The sequence below is a fragment of the Papio anubis genome, chromosome 17, assembly GCF_008728515.1.
Source record: "Papio anubis isolate 15944 chromosome 17, Panubis1.0, whole genome shotgun sequence".
NCBI classification, from domain to species: Eukaryota; Metazoa; Chordata; class Mammalia; order Primates; family Cercopithecidae; genus Papio; species Papio anubis.
The window spans coordinates 69,541,312-69,562,457 of NC_044992.1; the positions used below are offsets into that span (position 1 = coordinate 69,541,312).

General features: G+C 40.1%; 1 protein-coding gene across 1 annotated transcript in view; it reads left to right on the forward strand.

The window, feature by feature from the left end:
* The first annotated feature begins 13,978 nt into the window (after positions 1-13,978).
* The window catches only part of TNRC6C (trinucleotide repeat containing adaptor 6C), a 137,392-nt gene continuing 130,224 nt past the window's right edge, over positions 13,979-21,146 (forward strand). The window contains 3 exon segments of the mRNA XM_031657814.1: positions 13,979-15,004; positions 16,470-16,569; positions 17,375-17,396. Coding sequence (XP_031513674.1) covers positions 14,823-15,004; positions 16,470-16,569; positions 17,375-17,396 — 304 coding nt within the window. The 5' untranslated portion in view covers positions 13,979-14,822.

Genomic DNA, 21,146 nt, shown 5'->3' on the forward strand with positions numbered 1-21,146 from the left:
TCATCTGTTTGCAAGACCTTACGAGCCCAGTGCTGAGCAAATGACAGCTCTTGCTACCATTAGTTTTTCCAAAGACTGTCACTTCACACTATCTGCTGCCCTAGTATCTTTGCAGTTGGAACTTGGTATTTATGGAGGATTGTTTGATTTTCTAAGTTTTATCTTAAGATTAAGCAAAACCATTGGAAACCTTCACACTTGGACTGTGTTGCCTTGGCCCCCCAGAGAACTGCTGACTTTTTGCAAATTCCCTGTTTTCCCGTGGTGCTTTTTGGCTATCAAGAGGCTGCAAAAGATGATTTAATAAAGCCTACCCTTGCACACACATGCTAGCACAAAGAAGAAGCTGTCTAGTGCATGACTATGTCGCCTGTGTGAGGTAGCCACTAAAATAACTTATTTTTACACCTGAATGGTAGGGAAACTTTGTCTTCCCTTATAGAACAGGTATGTGTTCTTATGGCTAATGGGAATCCTTAAAGGACAGAGAAAGGAATTGAATCAAATAGTAAAATAATTTGGCAAATTTTAGGTTACCTCTGAGTACGTGTTAATCCGTTAGTAGATGTGGTTCCATTAAAGTCTTGGAGGAGGTAAACTCTACACTTATTTTATTTTTATTTTTATTTTATTTATTCATTTTTTTTTGAAATGGAGTCTCACTCTGTTGCCCAGGCTGGAGTGCAATGGCGCGTTCTTGGCTCACTGCAACCTCTGCTTCCTAGGTTCAAGCGATTCTCCTGCCTCAGCTTCCTGAGTAGCTGGGATTACAGGCACCCACCATCATGCCTGACTAATATTTGTATTTTTAGTAGGGACGGGGTTTCACCAGAATGGCCAGGCTGGTCTCGAATTCCTGACCTCAGGTGATCTACCCGCCTCTGGCTCCCAAAGTGCTGAGATTATAGGTGTGAGCCACCGCGTCCAGCCCTATCACTTTTTTTCATTTTAAAAGAAATCAGAAAGCCTAAAGGTAGCAATTAGCAGTACATTGACTTTATGAGAGTAATAGGAAACATTTGCTTCTTGAGATTGGTATATAAACATAGTATTAGATTTACAGTTCATACCAATTTTATGCTTTGAATTTTAGTTTTTGATTTGAGATAGTAATTTCCAGGAAGTTGTTTAAGGGACAGAAACAATGAGCTATAACTAATAAATACTGGTTAGTTTACAAAGTATGGGACTATGCAGCTCACAGTCTCAAATGTGATCTCAATTTGCTCCAGTAATCAGTATACTGCTTTGTGTTTAATGAACGACTAAAGACTAAACTTAATTAGAACACTTTTTTTTTTTTTTATGAGGTAGTTCGCTTAGGATCTCTATCTAAATTTCTGCAGGGTGTGGGCAGCATCTGAACCTGTTGTGTGTTTGAAAACAGAAAATTAAAGTGTTTTTCTGTTAATTGATATTTTTCAGGTAAAAAACGTTTTCTTCATCATTTATGAAATTTAAGTTTTTACATTTCACATTTTTAATGTGAAATATCAACAAGCTTCTTAGTACCTGTGGTGGTTTTTTCCTGCAGCAATATAATGAGTCACTTTTTTTTCTACTTTGTTTCATTATAGAAACTATTGGCTGGGCACCATGTCTCCCCCCTGTAATCCCAGCACTTTAGGAGGCTAAGGTGGGTGGATCACCTGAGGTCGGGAGTTTGAGCCCAACCTGGCCAACATGGTGAAACCCCTTTTCTACTGAAAATACAAAAATTAACCGGGCATTGTGGTGCATGCCTGTAATCCCAGCTACTCAGGAAGCTGAGGCAGGAGAATCGCTTGAACCCAGCAGGCAAAGGTTGCAGTGAGCCGAGACTGTGCCATTGCACTCCAGCCTAGGTGACAGATTGAGACTGTATTTAAAAAAAAAAAAAAAAAAATACTATTTAGGCAGACATTCATGTCCTTTATCAGCTTATTACTCCATTGTAAACCGCTGAAACTCCTGTTATCCTCACATGCAAACCCTGGGCTTCACAGATTTTTCTGGATCAAGGGACTGGGTAGATGGTGGTATCATCTCTTTTTATATTTGATTTTTCTCTTGTGCAGATTGTCATCAAACTATTTCTGCCCAGGTCTTGTATGCTTACCTGCTCTCCCAAATTAAAATCCAACTTTGAACACAAGTTAGTTTAATGGCTCCTGAAACTGAATCCACACAGTTAACAGTCCTTTTAGTTCACAGAATTGCAAAATGTTTGAATAGAAAGCCACCCCGGGGATCACCTGCAGTCCGGTTCTCATATAGTTCTCATATTGATAACTGCCCCAGGGTCCATTTCATCACTCCAGTGACTGACCAACGCTTATATGGTGCTGGGACTCTGTCATTTATTTTTTTTTATTTTTTATTTTTTTTTGAGACAGAGTCTCACTCTGTCGCCGAGGCTGGACTGCAGTGGCGCGATCTCAGCTCACTGCAAGCTCCGCCTCCCGGGTTCACACCATTCTCCTGCCTCAGCCTCCCGAGTAGCTGGGACTACAGGCGCCCGCCACCACGCCCGGCTAATTTTTTTGTATTTCAGTAGAGACAGGGTTTCACCGTGTTAACCAGAATGGTCTCAATCTCCTGACCTTGTGATCCACCCACCTCGACTTCCCAAAGTGCTGGGATTACAGGTGTGAGCCACCGCGCCCGGCTGTCCTTTCTTTTTTGTAATTATGAAGGAGAACCTTTTCTAAACTTGCCCAAATAATGCCACAAGCTTCAGAACACAGAAATACCATGGAGTTTTAAAAAAAAAAAAAAAAAAAAAAAAAAAAAAAACACAAAATTTAAAAAAAAAAAAAAAAAAAAAAAAAAAGGCAAGTGCCAAATTCAAGCAAAAATAATTACTTCACTCCATCTGTCAGGGTTGATATTTCAGGTTTTTGTGCTATTAATTAAATACAGCTTGTCGTTTTATACTTTGATGTAATTTTTTCATTTAGGCACATCTGTGAATTTTATTTATTGATTGGTGTGACAGTATTTAAAAGTCTCCAGTTTATTGATAGGATTGAAATAAGCCCTAATTTACGGGCCCCTCCATCAGCCCAGAGAGAAACCATACAGTTATGTAAACAGGGAAAGTTGACTGTCAAGAATTGTTAACTGTAACAGGATTAGAATAATGAGGGATTGACTAGTCAGAATAAAGAAAGCCTTAGAGGATTCAGGAATAGCAGATATAAGGAGGAGACCCCTGCCCCCAGCCTGAGGTGGAACATCCAGTGAGAGATCACAGCCATGGCTCACAGGGTGGCAGAGAAGTCACTGTGATGCTGTGTTGATGGAACTTGAAAGCAGTTCATGGGAAGGCATCTCACCAGAGGCACTGTGCTACAAAACCGCCTGTGCAGGGGTGGCGACATGGCTGGAGTGTGCCTGCAGGATCCTGCCAGGGAACTCTCTAGCCAGGAGGCAGAACTCTTCTCCTGCTGTGTCTCTCTAGTGCCCTGTACTGAAAAGGTTGAACGTCATGCCAGCTGGCAAAGGAAAAATAGTTAAAGGTCACAGATCCATTTTCACAGAGCAGGCAAAAAGCAGAGTTTGGCACTGAAAGGCAATATAAATCTCCACCTCCAAACTCCTTAGTAGTTTTTTTGGGAAAAGCATTATGCTTATCAGTGGTTACAGAATACGTGTTCCTAGGATTTCTTGCAAACAATGAAATCCTGAGCATTATTAATAACCACTCTGTAACACATAGGCCAGGATGTACCAGCAAGGACTACTGTATCTGAGAGACTGGTTGGAGATTTTCTTCTGTTATTTTAGCACATTTAAAGTACACACATACACACACACACACACACACATCATTATATAATTTACTGTGAAAGTGGAATGCTATTAAAATTACACTCATTTTCTGACTTAATTTGAGGTGACTTTAAACTCAGAAATGAAGAAAAGGTTTTCACAACATGGTACTTAAAACTCCCATACTTCTAGTGTGGGCAACACAGCAAGACACCATCTCCACAAAAAATTTAAAAATTAGCCAGGCGTGGTGATGTGCGCCTGTAGTCCCAGCTACACAGGATTCTGAGGTGAGAGGGTTGCTTGAGCCTGGGAGTTCGATGCTGCGGCGAGCTATGATCACACCCCTGCACTTTAACCTGGGAGAAAGAGCGAGACGCTGTCTCACAAATAGCAATCCTCCCATATTTGTAATGGACATATTAATATAGCAACGCTAAAGTTAGTGGTAAAGTGTTTACTGAACCTACTTAAAGACAAATCATAATCAAATAATGCTGCAGCCAGTCAGTGCTGACTGAGTAAGCCTAGGTTTAAATAAATAGATTGTTGATAAACTGCATTATCAGGATTTCTTGGTTACAGACAGTGGGAAGCAACTGTACAAATTTAAGGGGGAAAAAAGGAGGAACATTTGGAAGGATGTGATAACAGATGACAAAATTGAAGGACAAGCTGAAAAACTAGGACACAACCCGTGCAGCCTAGAGAATCCAGGTAGCAGGCACTGATGGCAGGTTTTGTAGGGCACAGTCAGTGCAGTGAATCCACTCCAGCTGTCTGCCACTTCAATTCAGAGTTCCTATTCCAAGATGTGTCTTGATTAGCCTAGTATGAGTCTCATGCCCACCCCTTGGTCAGGGGAGGGCAAGGCACTGAGATACCAGGCTGCAAAAACAGCTTATTCCTGGACTCAAAGGGCATACCTCACGGACACTTAGTTTTTCTCTCCATTTCTTAGTTCCCTTCTTTGGTGTTGGCTTCATTTGGTTACAGTAACTTCCAGCCCTCTGATTCTGTTTGGTTCACATCCAGTGTCATCCCTGAATCTGAGCACCGTGGCCCAGGGGACGCTGTGCCCTTCTATTAGTCAGACACAAAATGCATCCCTGGAGCCACGGCCCCTAAGTCCACAGATTGTGGGTGAGAGGAAAATCAGGATACAGATACCAATGGGAGGAAGAAAGGAGGAAAGGAAGTTGAGTGGCGAAGTAACAGACAGTTCATCAACCTTATTTCACAGAGACAGCCAACCAAAATGAGAAGCATTACTTGTTCTGTGACAAAAAACCAAATGGAAGAAGATAATATAGAAAGACATTGGTGAAACAAGGAGGTGGAATACCTATGTCAGTGGCTAGACAAGAAGCACCGTAAGATGTTTAAAAGGTGAGAGGCAAGAGACACTGTTTCTTAAGAAGTTCGGTCAGTTCAGGCCGCAGTAACTCCATACTGGGCTGCTGGGCTTTGTCTTGTTTCATTTTAGCCATGATAGTGAGTCCCAATAATTAAATCTGGGCTGAAATCTGTATTAACTCTAAAATGAAAATAATATCAGGATTCCTTTGAAATACCTGAGACCAACTGATTTTGTCATACCTCTCTTTGATCTCCGTGATTCTTCACCATCCTTCCAAAGTATATGTCCCTGCTGTCATCTCTTCCTAACTAGTAATCAAATCCCAGTGCTGCTCTGAAGTTTCCTCATCCTTTTCTCCAGATCTTTCCCCCGAGCCTTATGGTGCATGGTCCTCTGGTTAACAAAGACCTTTATCTTTAGCCCTGCGCCCTCCTCAATGCCCCCAACACATACTGTCTTCACTTCGTTGAAACCACTTCTCATCAGGCCGGGAATCAGGGTGGAGGGAAGACATGAGGGAAGGATTCAGTATTCTCCTGAACCCTTCCCACCATAACCATTTATAATTTTTTTAAATTTTGTTTTCTGTCATTCCTTTTATTCACTTTTTAAAGTTTACTTGTAGTACCATTCACTCTCTGGTGTACAGTTAACGTGAGTTTTAACAAATGCATACAACCATATAACCATCATCATGTGAAGATGCAGAATAATTCCGTCGCCCAACAGAACAACTCCCTTGCACTGCCCCTTTGTAGCCAGTCCCTTCCTCCCCCCGATAGTTGCTGGTCTATTTTCAGTTCCTACAATTTTGCCTTTTCCAGACTATTATATAAATGGACCCTACGCAACATAGCCTTTTGAGTTTGGCTGCTTACATTTAGTATCTGTTATATCCAAGTATAGTTTTCTTTGAGTTTATCTTGTTTGGTATTCACAGAGCTTTTTGAATTTATAAATTTATGTATTTTTTTTCTTCACTGATGTTCCTTCTCCACCTCTGGGCCTCCAGTGACATGAATGTTGGGTCTTTTAGTATTATCCCTCAGGTCCCCGAGGTGCTGTTCATTTTTTTAGTCTCTTTGTTTTCCAGATTCAGTAATTTTTATTTCTCTGTTAAGTTGACATACTCTTTCCTCTTTCATGTCCATTCTTCTCTTGAGCCTATCCAATGATGTTTTAAATTCAGATGTTTTAGTTTTTTTTTTTTTTTTTTTTTTTTTTTTGAGACGGAGTCTCGCGCTGTGTCACCCAGGCTGGAGTGCAGTGGCGCGATCTCGGCTCACTGCAAGCTCCGCCTCCCAGGTTCACGCCATTCTCCTGCCTGAGCCTCCGAGTAGCTGGGACTACAGGCGCCCGCCACCACGCCCGGCTAGTTTTTTGTATTTTTAGTAGAGACGGGGTTTCACCATGTTAGCCAGGATGGTCTCGATCTCCTGACCTCGTGATCCACCCGCCTCGGCCTCCCAAAGTGCTGGGATTACAGGCTTGAGCCACCGCGCCCGGCCTAGTTTTTTAGTTCTAAATTTTTATTTGTTTACTCAAGTGTATTTATCTTTATTTGCCTCCTGGAGCATAGTTATAATTTAACTGCTTTGGAACCATTGTCTGATAATTCCAAAACTTGGGTCGTCTGGCCATTGACGTCTGTTGTCTTTTGCCCTGATAGTTGGCTACAAAGTCTGGTTCTTTGTATGAGGAGATATTTTGGACTTTATCCTGGACGTTTTGAATATGTCATATAGACTCTTAGTACTATCAGACTCCTCTAGAAAATGCTGGTTTGTTGTATTGTTTTTGTTTTAGCAGGCAGTCAGCCTGGGTGGGTTCAAGGCTTCTAATGTCAGCTCAGTACTAGGCTCTCACTATGCTGCTTTGGACCTGGCCCACATGTAGGAGTTAGTCTGAGGCTTGGGGGAGGGGGGGCGTTGTCATCGTAGTTCATATCTCACAGCCTTTGTTCTGCTGTTTTGGGTCTGTCCCATAAATGCATAACTCAAAGGTAAGCCCAAAATGGTGAAGGTCTGTACACAGAATTGGGGGATTCTCTTTTCTAGCTGATTTCTCTCTGGGATCCCTGACTCTCCTTGGGTACGTCCAGCTCACGGGTGCTCCTTTTTTTAGTCCTCTGCTGAGAAAGATGGGGTTTCTCTCGATTGTAGGTGTCAGTACCAGGCCTGCTACAGCATGGCTGTGATTGGGACCCACTCCCTGGGCAAAGCTTTGAGAGAAGGAATTGAGAAAGTTACCCCTACACAGATTGCCTTCCCTACATTTAACTCCTCTCCCCAAACCACCTACTTTTGTTACTTTTTATTATTTATGTGTTTGTGTTTATATTGTACTTTGTCCAGTTTTTTGTTGTTGTAATTGGCAGGAGAGAGGCTATAGCTGGTATAATCCATCTTGCCCAGCCCCAGAAGGCCTGAATCCATCACCACCTGGTTTAGTTTGCTATGCTGTGTAACAAATACCACTAAATGTAGTGGCTTAAAGCAGTGCACATCCATTGCATGGTTTCTGTGGGTTCAGGAGGCTGTACTCACCTGGGCCCTCTGCAAAGCTGTGCAGGCAAGGCCAGGGGCTGTTTTCATCTGGAGGCTCTGCTGGTGAGCGGTTGGTATCCAGGCTTCCTCAGGCTGCTGGCTGAATGCCATTCCTTGCAGCAGTAGGATTCATGACAGCTTGTTTCTTCAAAACCAGCAGCGAAGAGGGAGACTCTAAAGCCAGTCTGCTAGCAAGTTGGAGTCTTATGTAACATAGCCGAGGAGTGACATACACCTTTGCCATATTTGAATGACTAGAAGCAAGTTGCTGGTCTCTGTCGTACTCCACAGGAAGGGATTATACAAAAATGTGGAAATCAGAAGACTGTAGAGGCTGTCAAATACAGGTCTTCTTCACAACTTCTGGTCCTGTTGGTCAGAGCCATTTGGCAATGAGTGCCTTTTCCACCCCCAGTCCAGGTGTCGTGCTGAGCGACTTAAGCATTCTTATAGGCAGTCCATCTGATACGCTGGCTGACGGGCTTTGGACCTTCTCTATACCAGTGACTTGACTTCACTTTAGAAACCAGTCCTTGTGACTCTAAATCTCAAGCATACTCTCTATTCTGTTTCTTTCCATAGTCTATAGAGTTTTAAATATAATTAAAGCTTTACCTTGTCTTTCCTTTTAGATTTTATGCTCAAGGCTGAGACTATTTTGTCTTATCCTTCTCATACTGCCCACAAAAGTCTAGCAAATATTTCCTGCACATAGCAGGTAGTCAAATACATGTTGAATAAATTAAGACCTTAACTATTTCTATGACAAGTGCATAGCATACCATTTCCATCCCCTTCTCTTTTTAATTTTGTCTGATAACATTTTACCAGCCCTTCCTAACATAAACAGTGAAAGGAAATTCTAATAGAATTAGTCAGTTTCAAAATAGTGGCATGTAACACACACACACTCTCTCTCCTTCTCCCTCTGCCCGCTCCCCCCCCACACACAAATTAGTGAATATTTTGATGACATGACATTGAAGTCTAGCCAGTATAACTTCAGAGTATATAGGCAATGGTGTCCTTTGTAGGTGAAACTAAGGATGAGAAACATTTACAATGTCTGATAACTAAACCTCAAAGACAAAAATAGGCCCCTGCCCTCTTTTATTGAATTTTCTTCTTTTACAAATATAGGAAGTAATCAACTAACAAAAAGACTGGTAATTTGTAACATTTTTCATCCAGAATAGTTTTGCATGAGGTGACTGGATTCCCAGTCTACCTATATAATTTCACCTTTTGAATCATTATTTCTCTTTCTCCATCAGACCCTCTGAAACAAAAGTAAATCATTGTTTCTCTGGGAAAATCTACAGTTTAACTAGAAACACCAAAATGATACCCACAGAGGCCCATTTGTGGGAAATCTTCTTCTCACCCCTTCCTCCTCCTAGTTGCCTCCAAAATATGAGTGTTGCTCCTTTTTCTACCCAGAGCCTCCTAATCTTGTGTTTGCTAAATTACTTGAGAATAAAAGAAACAAATGGAAAACCCATGTTATTAAAAAACGTTTTCTTCCTAATAAAACTCAGTACAGAGGGATCCATTATAGTATGCCTCACCATATGAGGTATAGTAATTTATATCCAATTTGGCCCTTCAGACTTGCTCGGGGCCCAGCAGTTGAGCCCATATCAGATTTCCTCCTTACCTAGTTCCCATTGCTACTGAAACATAAGCTGAAACACCAATCGAAGGGATGCTGTTCTCTTCAGCAGAGCTGGGTAGGGCAGTTGGAGATCTTTGCAGTGGCAGTAAACTGGAAAGGAAGTGAATATGTATGAATAGAAGAATGACTGAATAATATGATAACATTTGCCCCATGGTACATTATGGAGCCATTAGAAATAACAGATTGGACCTCTCAGTAGGGGGAGGGGGAGAGAAGGGAGATCCTCCCTCCCTGCAAGTATTGAATGAGAACAGCAAGATGCAAAAAAGTTTCTATAACATAATCCCAGTTATGCCAACAATGATCCAATAAAATGTTTGTAAAAATGTATAAGTATTTATGTTTTCATACAGTTACACGAGCAGGGACAAAAACGGAAAGATATGAACGAGGTGGTTTTAATGTGGGTCATCATGGGGAGGAGATATTTGACATGGATATGGAAGGGGGAGAAAGAGTGGGTAAGGGATGCCAAGCATGTCAGCAACAGGAAAGCAAATATTGTCCTGGGGGGAAAAGCACGATAAGATTATATTTACAAATGTATGTTGATCATGTATATTTAAACGTAATTTTAAAAAGAAAATGTTCTGTGATTAAAAAGTAAAATTCTCCCAGCCTTGCCATTCCTTTTCTTTATTCTTTATTCTCCTTGCTTCTTGACTTATAAATTTATTTTACAACTTAGAAAAAATATGAATTGACTCTCCGTTTAATTGATACATTTGTTTTTTTCTTCTTTTAGTAGGTGAAAACACTTTTCAAATCCAAATTTATAATCTTACTGTGCAAGGTAGACAGTAACTTTTTAAATACTACTTGATCATATCAGAAAATAAAGTTTTCCTTGAAAGAGAAACTTACAGATTTTCTGCACTGTAAATTTCAGCTGAGATTATATACCAGAAATTGGTACCAGAAATGCCCTAAAGGGTAACAGATTCTTCTCAGGGTCGCAGAGACAGAGTCCTCCTACCAAGGCACTTATAGCCCAGAGGCCGGAGGAAGCTCATAATCTTGTTTAAAGCGAGGACATTTGGCTCCCCAACTGTAACAGAAAAATAGCCTAAGCAGGAGGCCAGTGCCCAGACAGATGCAGATGTTCATCTTGTCACATTCTCACTGCATTTTGTACTTGTTGCCGTTGTAATAGCGATAATTTGTTTTACTCATTTATGTAAATATCCTTGAAAGTGTATGTATTCTTATCTTGCTTCCTGCTATAATCCCAGAGCACTTATAAAGCTATTGTTCAGGCTGGGTGCAGAGGCCCACACCTGTAATCCCAGCACTTTGGGAGGATCACTTGAGGCCAGGAGTTCGAGACTAGCCTGGACAACATAGTACAACACCATCTCTGTTTACAAAAGTAAACAAAGCTTTTATTCAGAAAATACTTATTACATGAATCGGTCCCCACCTCCCTCCCTCCATCCTTCTTTTCATCCCTGGTGCTTACTACAACAGATAGCGCATGTTAGTTGTGTAGTTCCTCAGTGATTGAATTAGTAAACATATGAGATGGGTTTGAGGTGTAGACTCTGTAGGAAAAGAAGTGATTAAAATAGCTTAGAAGAAAAAGGAAGAGTCAGGAAATGGGAAGATTCAGTGAGGACAAACAATAGGAGCTGTGGAAATAGTGATAACAATAGGAAGTTATGGTCAGAATGTGGGATAGTGGCATCTAAAATTTTAGCAGTGGAGCAATTCTGGGTGGTTAGGGTCTATTAGCTAATGCTATAGCACCCTGGTGATCGGGGGGGAAACTGCATGTTTTGGCATTTGAGGCTGCGCTAGTAAAACAGCCAGTTCCCTACCTAATATCCCTAAAGCAGAACCCACCGTGGAGGAAATCCAGCCCATACATACAAAGCCCCTAATTGGTATTTCAGTGCCTGAACAGACAACCAAGGATTACTACAGAGTTGTGGAAAGGCTTTCAGATCAGAGAGAGTCTAAGGGAAGAGGCATCCAGGGAAGGAACAAAGATATGCAGAAAACTTAGAAGATTTTCAGAGAAAATAATAGAGATGATTTTGCTTACCTAAAACAAGAAGAGGGTGTTGTGGAAAAGGAGCATTCAAGAGCACAAGAAAGTTAACAATTTTAAACATCATAATAAAAAACTCAGCAGAAGGATTAGAAGATCAAGTTGAATCAAGCACCCTCAAGATAGAAGCACCAATTAAAAAAGAGTAGAAAACATAAGAGAAACAACACAGTTACAGGTGATCAATCCAAGAGGTTCAGTATGTTGTTATTTAGAAACAGAAGGAAGGTGTTTTCAAGAAAATAAAGAACTGAAAGGTATGAGCTAAAAGCATCAGCCAAATGCCACACACAAATAATGGGGGAGAAAAGACACATCACCCTGAAATTTCAGAACCCTAGGGATCAAGTGGAAAAAATAAAGCATGGCCAGGCTTGGTGCCTCACACTGGTAATCCCAGCACTTTGGGAGGCCAGGGCAGGAGATTGCTTGAGCCCAGGAATTTGAGACCAGACTGGGCAACAGAGCAAGACCCCATCTCTACGAAAAATTTAAAAATTAGCTGGACGTGGTGGCGCACACCTGTAGTCCCAGCTATTCAGAAGACTGAGGTGAGGATCACTTGAGTCCAGGAGGTTGAGACTGCAGTGAGCCATACTCTAACCTGGGTCAGAGAGCAAGACCCTGTCTTAAAAAAAGAAAAAAAAAATCACCTAAAAAGGACTGAAAAGCAGAATGACATCAGATTTCTCTTGAATGTGACTGGATGCTAGCATACAGTGACACCAGGTCTTCAAAAGTGACCTTCAGCCTGGAGTGTTTATACTCAGCCAAGCCAAGCCACCAGTCACATAGAAAGGTACCCTGGGCCGGGCGCAGTGGCTCAAGCCTGTAATCCCACACTTTGGGAGGCCGAGAGGGGCGAATCACAAGGTCAGGAGATCGAGACCATCCTGGCTAACCCGGTGAAACCCCGTCTCTACTAAAAAGTACAAAAAACCAGCCGGGCGAGGTGGCGGGCGCCTGTAGTCCCAGCTACTCGGGAGGCTGAGGCAGGAGAATGGCGTAAACCCGGAAGGCGGAGCTTGTAGTGAGCTGAGATCTAGCCACTGCACTCCAGCCTGGGCGACAGAGCGAGACTCCGTCTCAAAAAAAAAAAAAAGAAAGGTACTCTGAAACTATCTTTTGACATGCATTGCCTCTAAAAATTGACTTCCCCCCACCCTTTCTGGAAAAGATACTTGAATGTTTTTCAGCAAATTGAGGGAGTAAATCAAGGAGTAGTAGTCATGGGATGACTGAGTTAAGAAATTTGTATCAACATTAATGGGTGGGTGATGATGTCTGTTATATGTACCATTGCTCCTGCTTAATCTGTTGACCTTTCCACTGTATCAGCCTGGGTTGGATAGAAATCATGCAGTGATCCAAACAGAAGTTTTATGATAAGAGAATAACTATAGACTCCTTAAAAAATATGCAAATGGCCAACTACATATGAAAAGATGCTCAATGTCACTAAACATTAAGGAATTGCAACTCAGAACCACAGTGAGGTCCCTGGAGTAGTCAAATTTATAGAGACAAAGTAGAGTGGTGGCTGGGGAGAGGGGAATGGAGAGTTGCTGTTGAATAGGGACAGAGTTTCAGTTTTGCAAGATGAAAAGAGTTCTGGAGATTGGTTGTACAACAATGTGAATGTAGCACTAATGAACTTATATTTTAAAATGCTGAAGATGGTAAGTGTTACGTAATATCTATTTTACTACAAAGAAATGTAACTTCAGGCTGTAAGAAAGCTCTAGCAGAGTGCTCCCACCCCAGACAGAGCTGCGCTGAAGCCTCTGGAAAGGGGGTCTAAGAGTGCTGTGTTTTTAACTTGAGGTGGGAAGAGAGGCATAAAAAACAAAAACAATTTTTGCCAGGAAAACAGAGGAAAAGAAGGAACAATTTGGAGCTGTAGAAAAAAGTTACACAAAAAATAAAATGTAATCACAGTATACTATGTAGTTCTGTAGCAAACATTTACATATTTTTTTAGATGGAGTCTCCCTCTGGAGTGGAGTGGTGTGATCTCAGCTCACTGCAACCTCCACCTCCCGGTTCAAGTGATTCTCCTGCCTCAGCCTCCCAAGTAGCTGGGACTACAGGCAGGCACCACCACGTCCGGCTAATTTTTGTATTTTTAGTAGTGATGGGGTTTTGCCATGTTGGCCAGGCTGGTCTCAAGTGATCTGCCCACCTCGGCCTCCCAAAGTGCTGGGATTACAAACGTGAGCCACAGCACCCAACCACATTTGCATATTCTTTATAAAGTAGATGCTGTTTGTTGATTTAACTAAAAATAGTGATGAGTGTGATATAAGAACCAAATCCACAGTCATCATTACAGGAATTAAACTGTTAAGGTCTCAGATTAGGCCGGATTTGGTGGCTCACACCTGTAATTCCAGCACTTTGGGAGGCTGAGGTGGGTGGATCACTTGAGGTTAGGAGTTTGAGACTAGCCTGAGCAACATGGAGAAACCCTGTCTTTACAAAAATACAAAAATTAGCTGGGTGTGGTGGCGCCCACCTGTAACCGCAGCTACTCGGGAGGCCAAGGTCGGATGATAGCTTAAGCCCAGGAGTTAGAGGTTGCAGTGAGCCAAGATTGTGCTACTGCACTCCAGCCTGGGTGACAGAGTGAGACCCTGTCACAAAAAAATAAAATAAAAATTAAAAATGAATCAAGAAATAGCAGCCTTAAGCGTATCATGTAGAGATGTGAACAAACTTAGCCTCCCCATGCATACTGCAGTATATCATTAAGTGAAAAATAGTCATAGAAGTTTCTTAAAGATACCCAAAACTCTTTATAAAAAAGTAAAAATGTGATTAGATGTTGATATTTTAAAAAATTATTAATGAAAAATAGCAGAAATTGAACACAGGATTGGAGCTAGAAGAGATTACTGCTAAGCAGCTAGGGGGACATTAGAGAAACTTTGTTAAAGAGCAAATATCTGAATTAGGCTTTGTCATATAAACACGAACACAGGTAAGAAAGTGTGAGATCTCATGGCTACTTGGGCTCTTTATTTACAACATTCTATTTTACCATTAAAGTAAAATCTGAACTGTGTTGCTGAGGGAATAGCTAGCTCTAACTAATTTGTAGATTAATAGAATTAAGCAAAAATCATGTTTATTCCATTTATTAAATATCTTTTAAAAGTTAGCTTATATTGTCTACTTTATTAAGTGTAATATTGGGAGGTAGCTTAAGGGTCTTATTGTGCTGTAGATTAAGAAAATATAACAATAGCAGTGGGCAGTTACTATGTGCTTGGTTTTTGTTCACTTTTTCCCTAGATTTTAGCTTCAGCCTGATAATAGCAAAACCATCACTCACAGGGGTTGCCTGTCCCTTATAAGAAGGCTATAAGTGCAGATTTCTTGGTGTCTCTGTGCCTTTTAGCATGAAAACATCCCTGGAAGGTATCATCTAATATAATGAAGAATCATTTTCCAAACTGGATACACGTGCACACCTCCTTTAAAAACAGTGTTCTCTCAACCTTGATTGAAAATGGAGTCACATCTGGAAGCTTTAAAAACTGCCAGTGCTCGAGTTCCTTTCCCAGAGATTTCCCTGGCATGGGTTGCAGCCATTGGAGATTTTTGAAGCTCTTCAGGTAATTCTGAAGGACAAAGACTGAGAACCACTGTTTAAAGAAAAATATTCATTAAGACACACCCACCACCATGTAATTTAAATTTTTCTTATGATAGTTATTTAAATATGGATTAGCTGACACTAGATTGAAATTCCTTATGCATGTAGTTGTATAGAAAACACATTTACAAATTAAAAACTCCAAAATTAATAAATTCAAAACATTCATGGGTGGATGATGATGTTTTGCTAAGACTTTTGTGTATGTTTTTACTTCTGCATAGTGTGTTAAATCCTTGCTGTCTGTATCAGTCTGGGTCCAACTGGGATTTAGAAACTAGGAAAGTTTGATTTAAGGAATAATTAAACTGTGATAGAAGGGTAGCTATAGAAAACTATATGGTACCTAGGCCTGAGGAAAGTGCCCAGGGAAGGACCAACTTTGGAAGGAGGCCCCTCCCCAAGGCTAGGGAGGATCACAAGGGACAAATCTGTGGATGGGGTGAGTGACAGAAGACCTGAGCCCACAGTGTCTGTGTTGAGATGGTCATGAGAAGATGACACTAGACCACACCAGAGCCACAAGGTTGCTGAGAAACCGCCCATGCTGGGCCCATGGCTGGAGCCGTTGCAGGGTGGCCTCACACCCACACGCCTACCCCCACTTCCCCCAGCAGCTAGAAACAGCAGAAGGGCACCTTCCTCCTGCAGTGTCCCTAGGGTGCCCTCTACTGAGAAAGCTCCATGTTGTACTCACTGAAAGGAGATTTGTTTAAAGGAACTCTGTCATTATTGCAGAGCAAGTGTTTAAGGGTGACCTTGGAGCAAATAGTCGATGACTCGGTCACTGACATAACACCCTATCCAGCCAAACTCCTTTACAGGTTTTCAGCACTAGCTCATAGGCTGCTGTGACCCCTTCTGAGCAGAATTGCTCTATGTTGTGTCCCAGTGTATCTTTATACTAGCTCACCATGCTGTGTGGAATCTTTATTTTTAATAAAATTGGCTTATCAAACAAACATAATTATAGCATGCATAAGAATCACCTCCAAAGATTCTGATTTGGTTTTGCTAAGGTGGAAACTAGGAATCTATGTTTTTTAATAGGTACCCCGATGATTCTAATGATGGTGGTCCCTGAGATAGTACTTTGAGTAATACTGGTCTGTGTTTCTCAAATACAGACTATTTGAGTGTAGGAGTTGTATCTTACTCCATATCATGCCCTTATTCCCAGCAATGCCTGATGATGGGTTAGTGTTCAACAATGTGGGCTGAATGAATGAGACAGCTGGCTACTGAAGAAGTCAGGGCAACCTGCAGTGCTGTTAGGGAAGTGTCCCTTTCTAGCACCTTTTCAGAGGATCCTTCTGTATTCCATATGCGAAATTCTGACTTAAGACTTGAAGCAGCTAATACTTTTTCATTGTTTGACTTAACATGATCATCAAACTTATACTAGTTTTCTTTGTATTTAATAGGGAGAAAGAGCAAGAAACACAAGAAGAGGAACGTTTGATGGAAGAAAAGAAAAAGAAAAAGCAGGAAGAAAAGAAAAAGAAGGAAGGTGCTCAGAAAAAGGTTTGGCTGAAGTTCCTACTTCATTGTCTTTGTATCATTGTGTGTCTCATTTGCATCATCATAGCCATTACATGACAAAGTTTCATTCTGTTACATTTTAAATCAATACGCCAAGTCTATAATTATCAAATAATAGATATTCTACCGGTGAAATAAATACAGGTGACAGCCATAAATGTCTAACTTGGAAGTGGAAGTGTTAGAGCTGTGTTTTAAGGAAGCTGTGTTTTAGTTGCTGGTAGTAACATGTGTCCATGTTGTTCTACTTAAAATGAACTGTCCTGAACAACCATGTCTAATAAATGAAGAAAGGGCCATTCAACTGATCTTATTAGAAAAGCTAGAAATGTTTGTTTGTTTGTTTGTTTGTTTGTTTTTGCAGCTTTGGCAAATGTTCTTTTATGAATTCTATTAGTAAAAATTAAAAATAAAAGCCCTACTGTAAACTTTATAGTCAAGCTTGAATTTTTTGGCATTTAAAATACCAAGTTATGCCATTTGTCTTTGTTCTTACCTAGTTTAATGTATCTTGTAGTTTAAACTGTATACCTGTTAGAGCCTGTTAAAATTACAGAGTTTAAATGAGCTCCAGATAGAATTTTGTGCCTTTAGATTAATATTGATATGAAATCAACGGCATGTAGACAGTTACACATTTTTCCCACTAATAAATTGTCATAAATTAACTGGGCAAAAACTCATTTTAAAAATTTTCAATACTAAAAGTTTGCTTATAAACTTTCATAGATGTGTACATTCTACACATTATTCCTAAAGAGTTTCTTTCTTTTTTTTTTTTTTTCAGGCTGCTGATCAAAAAACCAAAGGTAAGTTTATTTATGTTTAGGGGGGTACATATATGGTGGTACCAAAATTTTTATGGTCAGGATGACTTTTTTTTTTTAATTGATGGTTAAAAAATGAGAATCTAAGCCTGCCTTTGAAACTATTTTTTATTATTCATTGTGAAATTCCTCATTTATCACTGGTTTTACATCCACATCTCATTGGCATTTGGTTAATCAGAAATGCCTGAAGAATGTTATATTAGCTTTCCAAGCAATGCTTTTACATTTTCTTTTGGTTTGATTTCCACCAAACAGGATTGAACTGATAAAGTTGATTCAGTTTGAATAGGAACAATGAAAGGATGTCTGCATTTTTTTAAGGTTCCAGTTTCTCATTGCCAACTATCCTTTATAATAAAAACGGTACATTCTTTCTGGATTCCCTCTTTGCTTATTGATATGTAAAAGATTTCTCTTTTTATCCTTCAAGTCCAGAATTTGCTGGTTATCATAAAAGGTGTTGGTGGAAACAGACACATTTCTCGCTGTAACTCAGGCACTCCTGTGATGTGCTGGAGATTCAGAATGAACAAACGGAAAGCCACACTCCAAGCCTCTTCATTTTATACCTGTATGTTTAGTTATTTCCCAGTGGTTAAGAGCATACACTCAGGAGTCACATACACTAGCTCTGTTTAATTTGGGACAAGTTACTTCACTTCTTTAGGCTTCAGGTATCTCGTATTTAAAATGAGAAAGGTAGTGAATGGTTCATACCTCATAAAGCTGTTACAAAGACTTAATACAATTATTTGTCAATTAAAAATAAAATGTAAAAGAAAAAAGACTAATTGAGATCATGCAGGAAAATGGCTCAGTACCTACCATATAACTGGTGCTCAGTACAGGTTTACTATAACTGTTATTCTGAAGTTTTTATTTTCCACTGGACCATCACATGTACACAACTGTACATGTAGACACATGCACTCTCACAGGTAATACTGTGCTTTTGTGAGACATTTATAGTTTTCAAAGTTAAGGTTATATATATTATCTCATTTGAACTTCATAGTTGAACAGGAAAGGAATTCGTTTACAGATCATCTCCTAGTGTGAATTAAGAGGCTGGTTCTTGCTTAAGAACCAGTTAATGGTAAAAACAAGACTTGAGGGAGCCCAGGTCTCTAAGCCTCTAGACTACAGTCACATGAGCAGCATAGCAAAGAGGACATTTTTCTCTCTTATACTCTCAGAAGCACTGTGAATTTACATAACACTTTTCCAGAAGGGTTCTAAAGGGTTATGGTACATAGTTGTGTATGAATTTATGATCTTGAATGAAAAACAATGGTTTCTTACTATTGTCATTTCAAAATACAGAATTAACTGTTCTGGATTATCCATTTCTTCTTCTTTTTTTTTTTTTTTTTTAACATTTTGAATTTTTCAGTCTGATTTAGTACCAGCTATATTCTTCATCATTGTCATTGTTTTCTCCTCAAGTAGTGACAAATTGCGTATTACTGAATAGTGATTGTGAATTACATTGTCCCACCACTTTATGCAGAGCTATTATTTTCTATTACTGTTCTGATGAGAATTTTCTTTTCCTTTTTTTTTTTTTTTTTTTTGAGATGGAGCCTTGCTCTGTCGCCCAGGCTGGAGTACAGTGGCGTGATCTCGGGCTCACTGCAACCTCCGCACCCTTAGGTTCAAGTGATTCTCCTGCCTCAGCATCACCCCACCCCCACCCTGTAATTTGGGATTACAGGCGTGCATGGCCACACCTGGCTAATTTGTATTTTTTGGTAGAGACAGGATTTCACCATGTTGGCCAGGTTGATCTCGAACTCCTGACCTCAAATGATCCGCCCCCTCCTTGGTCTGCCGAAGTGCTGGGATTACAGGCGTGAGCCACCATGCCTGGCCTCTGTTGAGAATTTTCATTGGTAACTCCAAACGCTACTGGATTTTTCTCTTATCCTTCTGTATCCTCTAAAATACTGTTCCTTTGGGTACAGTTTATCGGTAACTACTAGCTAGCCTTAGAATGGGTTGTAGTAATAATTAATGTCTTTCCAAACAAAAGAGGCTTTTTGAATTATAAATAATTTAACAGTACTGCTAGGTAATTCATTGATGAATATTAGCAGCATCAAGGTTTACGTTTTTCTCAGACTCTTCATTATCACTGATTCAAACCAAAATTCATTGCCTGAGAAATACTGGTTCCAACTTTCTGACTAGACACTTTTGTCGGGTGACACAGGCTGGCCTGACTGTACATATGATACATGTTATAGTACTAGTATTAGTGTTCACATATAAAATTGACGGTTTTCTAACATTCTAGCGTTTTGACTTCCCTCTCTTGCTCCAGATTGTGTGTCCATGAGGGCAGGGGCCACATTTGCCACAAAGCAGCACCCATAAGTCTCAAGGCCCTGCATTGTTTGAATATAGGAAAGTGTTTAGCAATTTGAGAGAGTTCAAGAGTTGGATACTCTTAAGAGAGAGGCTACAGTTATAAATTAGATTATATAATATACTGAATCAATTAACACTGTAGAAGTTTGAATAATTTTGGTTTTGATAATTAGCTCAAACTAGACCAAATCAATTAGAAATTCCCTTGCTCTGCAGTATTATACACCACTCAACTAGTAGTATTAGTAAAGCCATGCCCCAATTATTTAGCATTATATTTGACTTAATTTTCTCAGTAATAGAAGTGCTTTAAATATGGGTTTGTTTTAAACATTTTCAAGGAACGTTTTAGAATATATGGCATGCTCATCTATGATACCCCTCTACCTTCTCCTGGAGAATATTAGCTACTCTAATCCATTCTTAATAGATGAGTCTTCATTATAGCATTAATTATACTTAAAAAAAAGTTTGCATCTGGCTATAACCATCAAACTTGAACTATGAATTTTTATTTAAAAGACTAATGCTGAACTGAAGCTAACTAGAAATATATCTTTTTTGAATAGCTTAATCTAATACATAGCATGCTTTCCTACCCTCCCCCCACAAATTTGAAAATTAGCTTTCTAGAAAGTCTGCTTTGTAAAATTACCACTAAACAGAAATTTTGTTCCTGGCTATCTTTTCAAATTCTGACCTGTGATGTCTTTGTTTGGGTCATTTTCTTTTTAAGATTCAGGCCAAGTGAGTACGTTCATGTGAAACACTATGCTGCCAACATTCATACCCCCCGTCCTACCCTGATGTGATGATGGGAACCACGTTATCTCTGCAGCTGGGAGATACACTGTTATTCAGCCCTGGGGGTTTTCACTCAAATAGTTGATTCACTTTGGCTTTCATCAGTTTCCTCCTCTTGACTCCCCCTTGATTTTCCTCTATGCCTCTGAGTCTGCAAACCCTCCAGTGGGGTTGATGTCCTGCACTCTTAAGGAATCTGGGCATGTTTCTATACCTGGAGGCCTTTTCCTGGATTGTCTCAGACTCTTGTCGTAGTCAACTTTTTCTTAGTTTTCCCTCCTGTGATGAAAAACAAAAGTTACATATTCTCATTGAAAATAATTTGAGATTAAAGAGAAATTAAAGTTCACTTGAAATTCTTCTATCCTGAGATGTTTACCCATTAACAGTTTATGACCCATCCTTGAATGCGTCTCTCTATGAATTCATACACATAAATATATATTTATATGGACTCTCCACTGCTCCCCCACAGTTAGCACTCCTGGATCCCTATCCCTTCAAGGAGCTGCACCAAGCAATTTGAAAACCTCTGTGGGAGCCTATTCATAAACA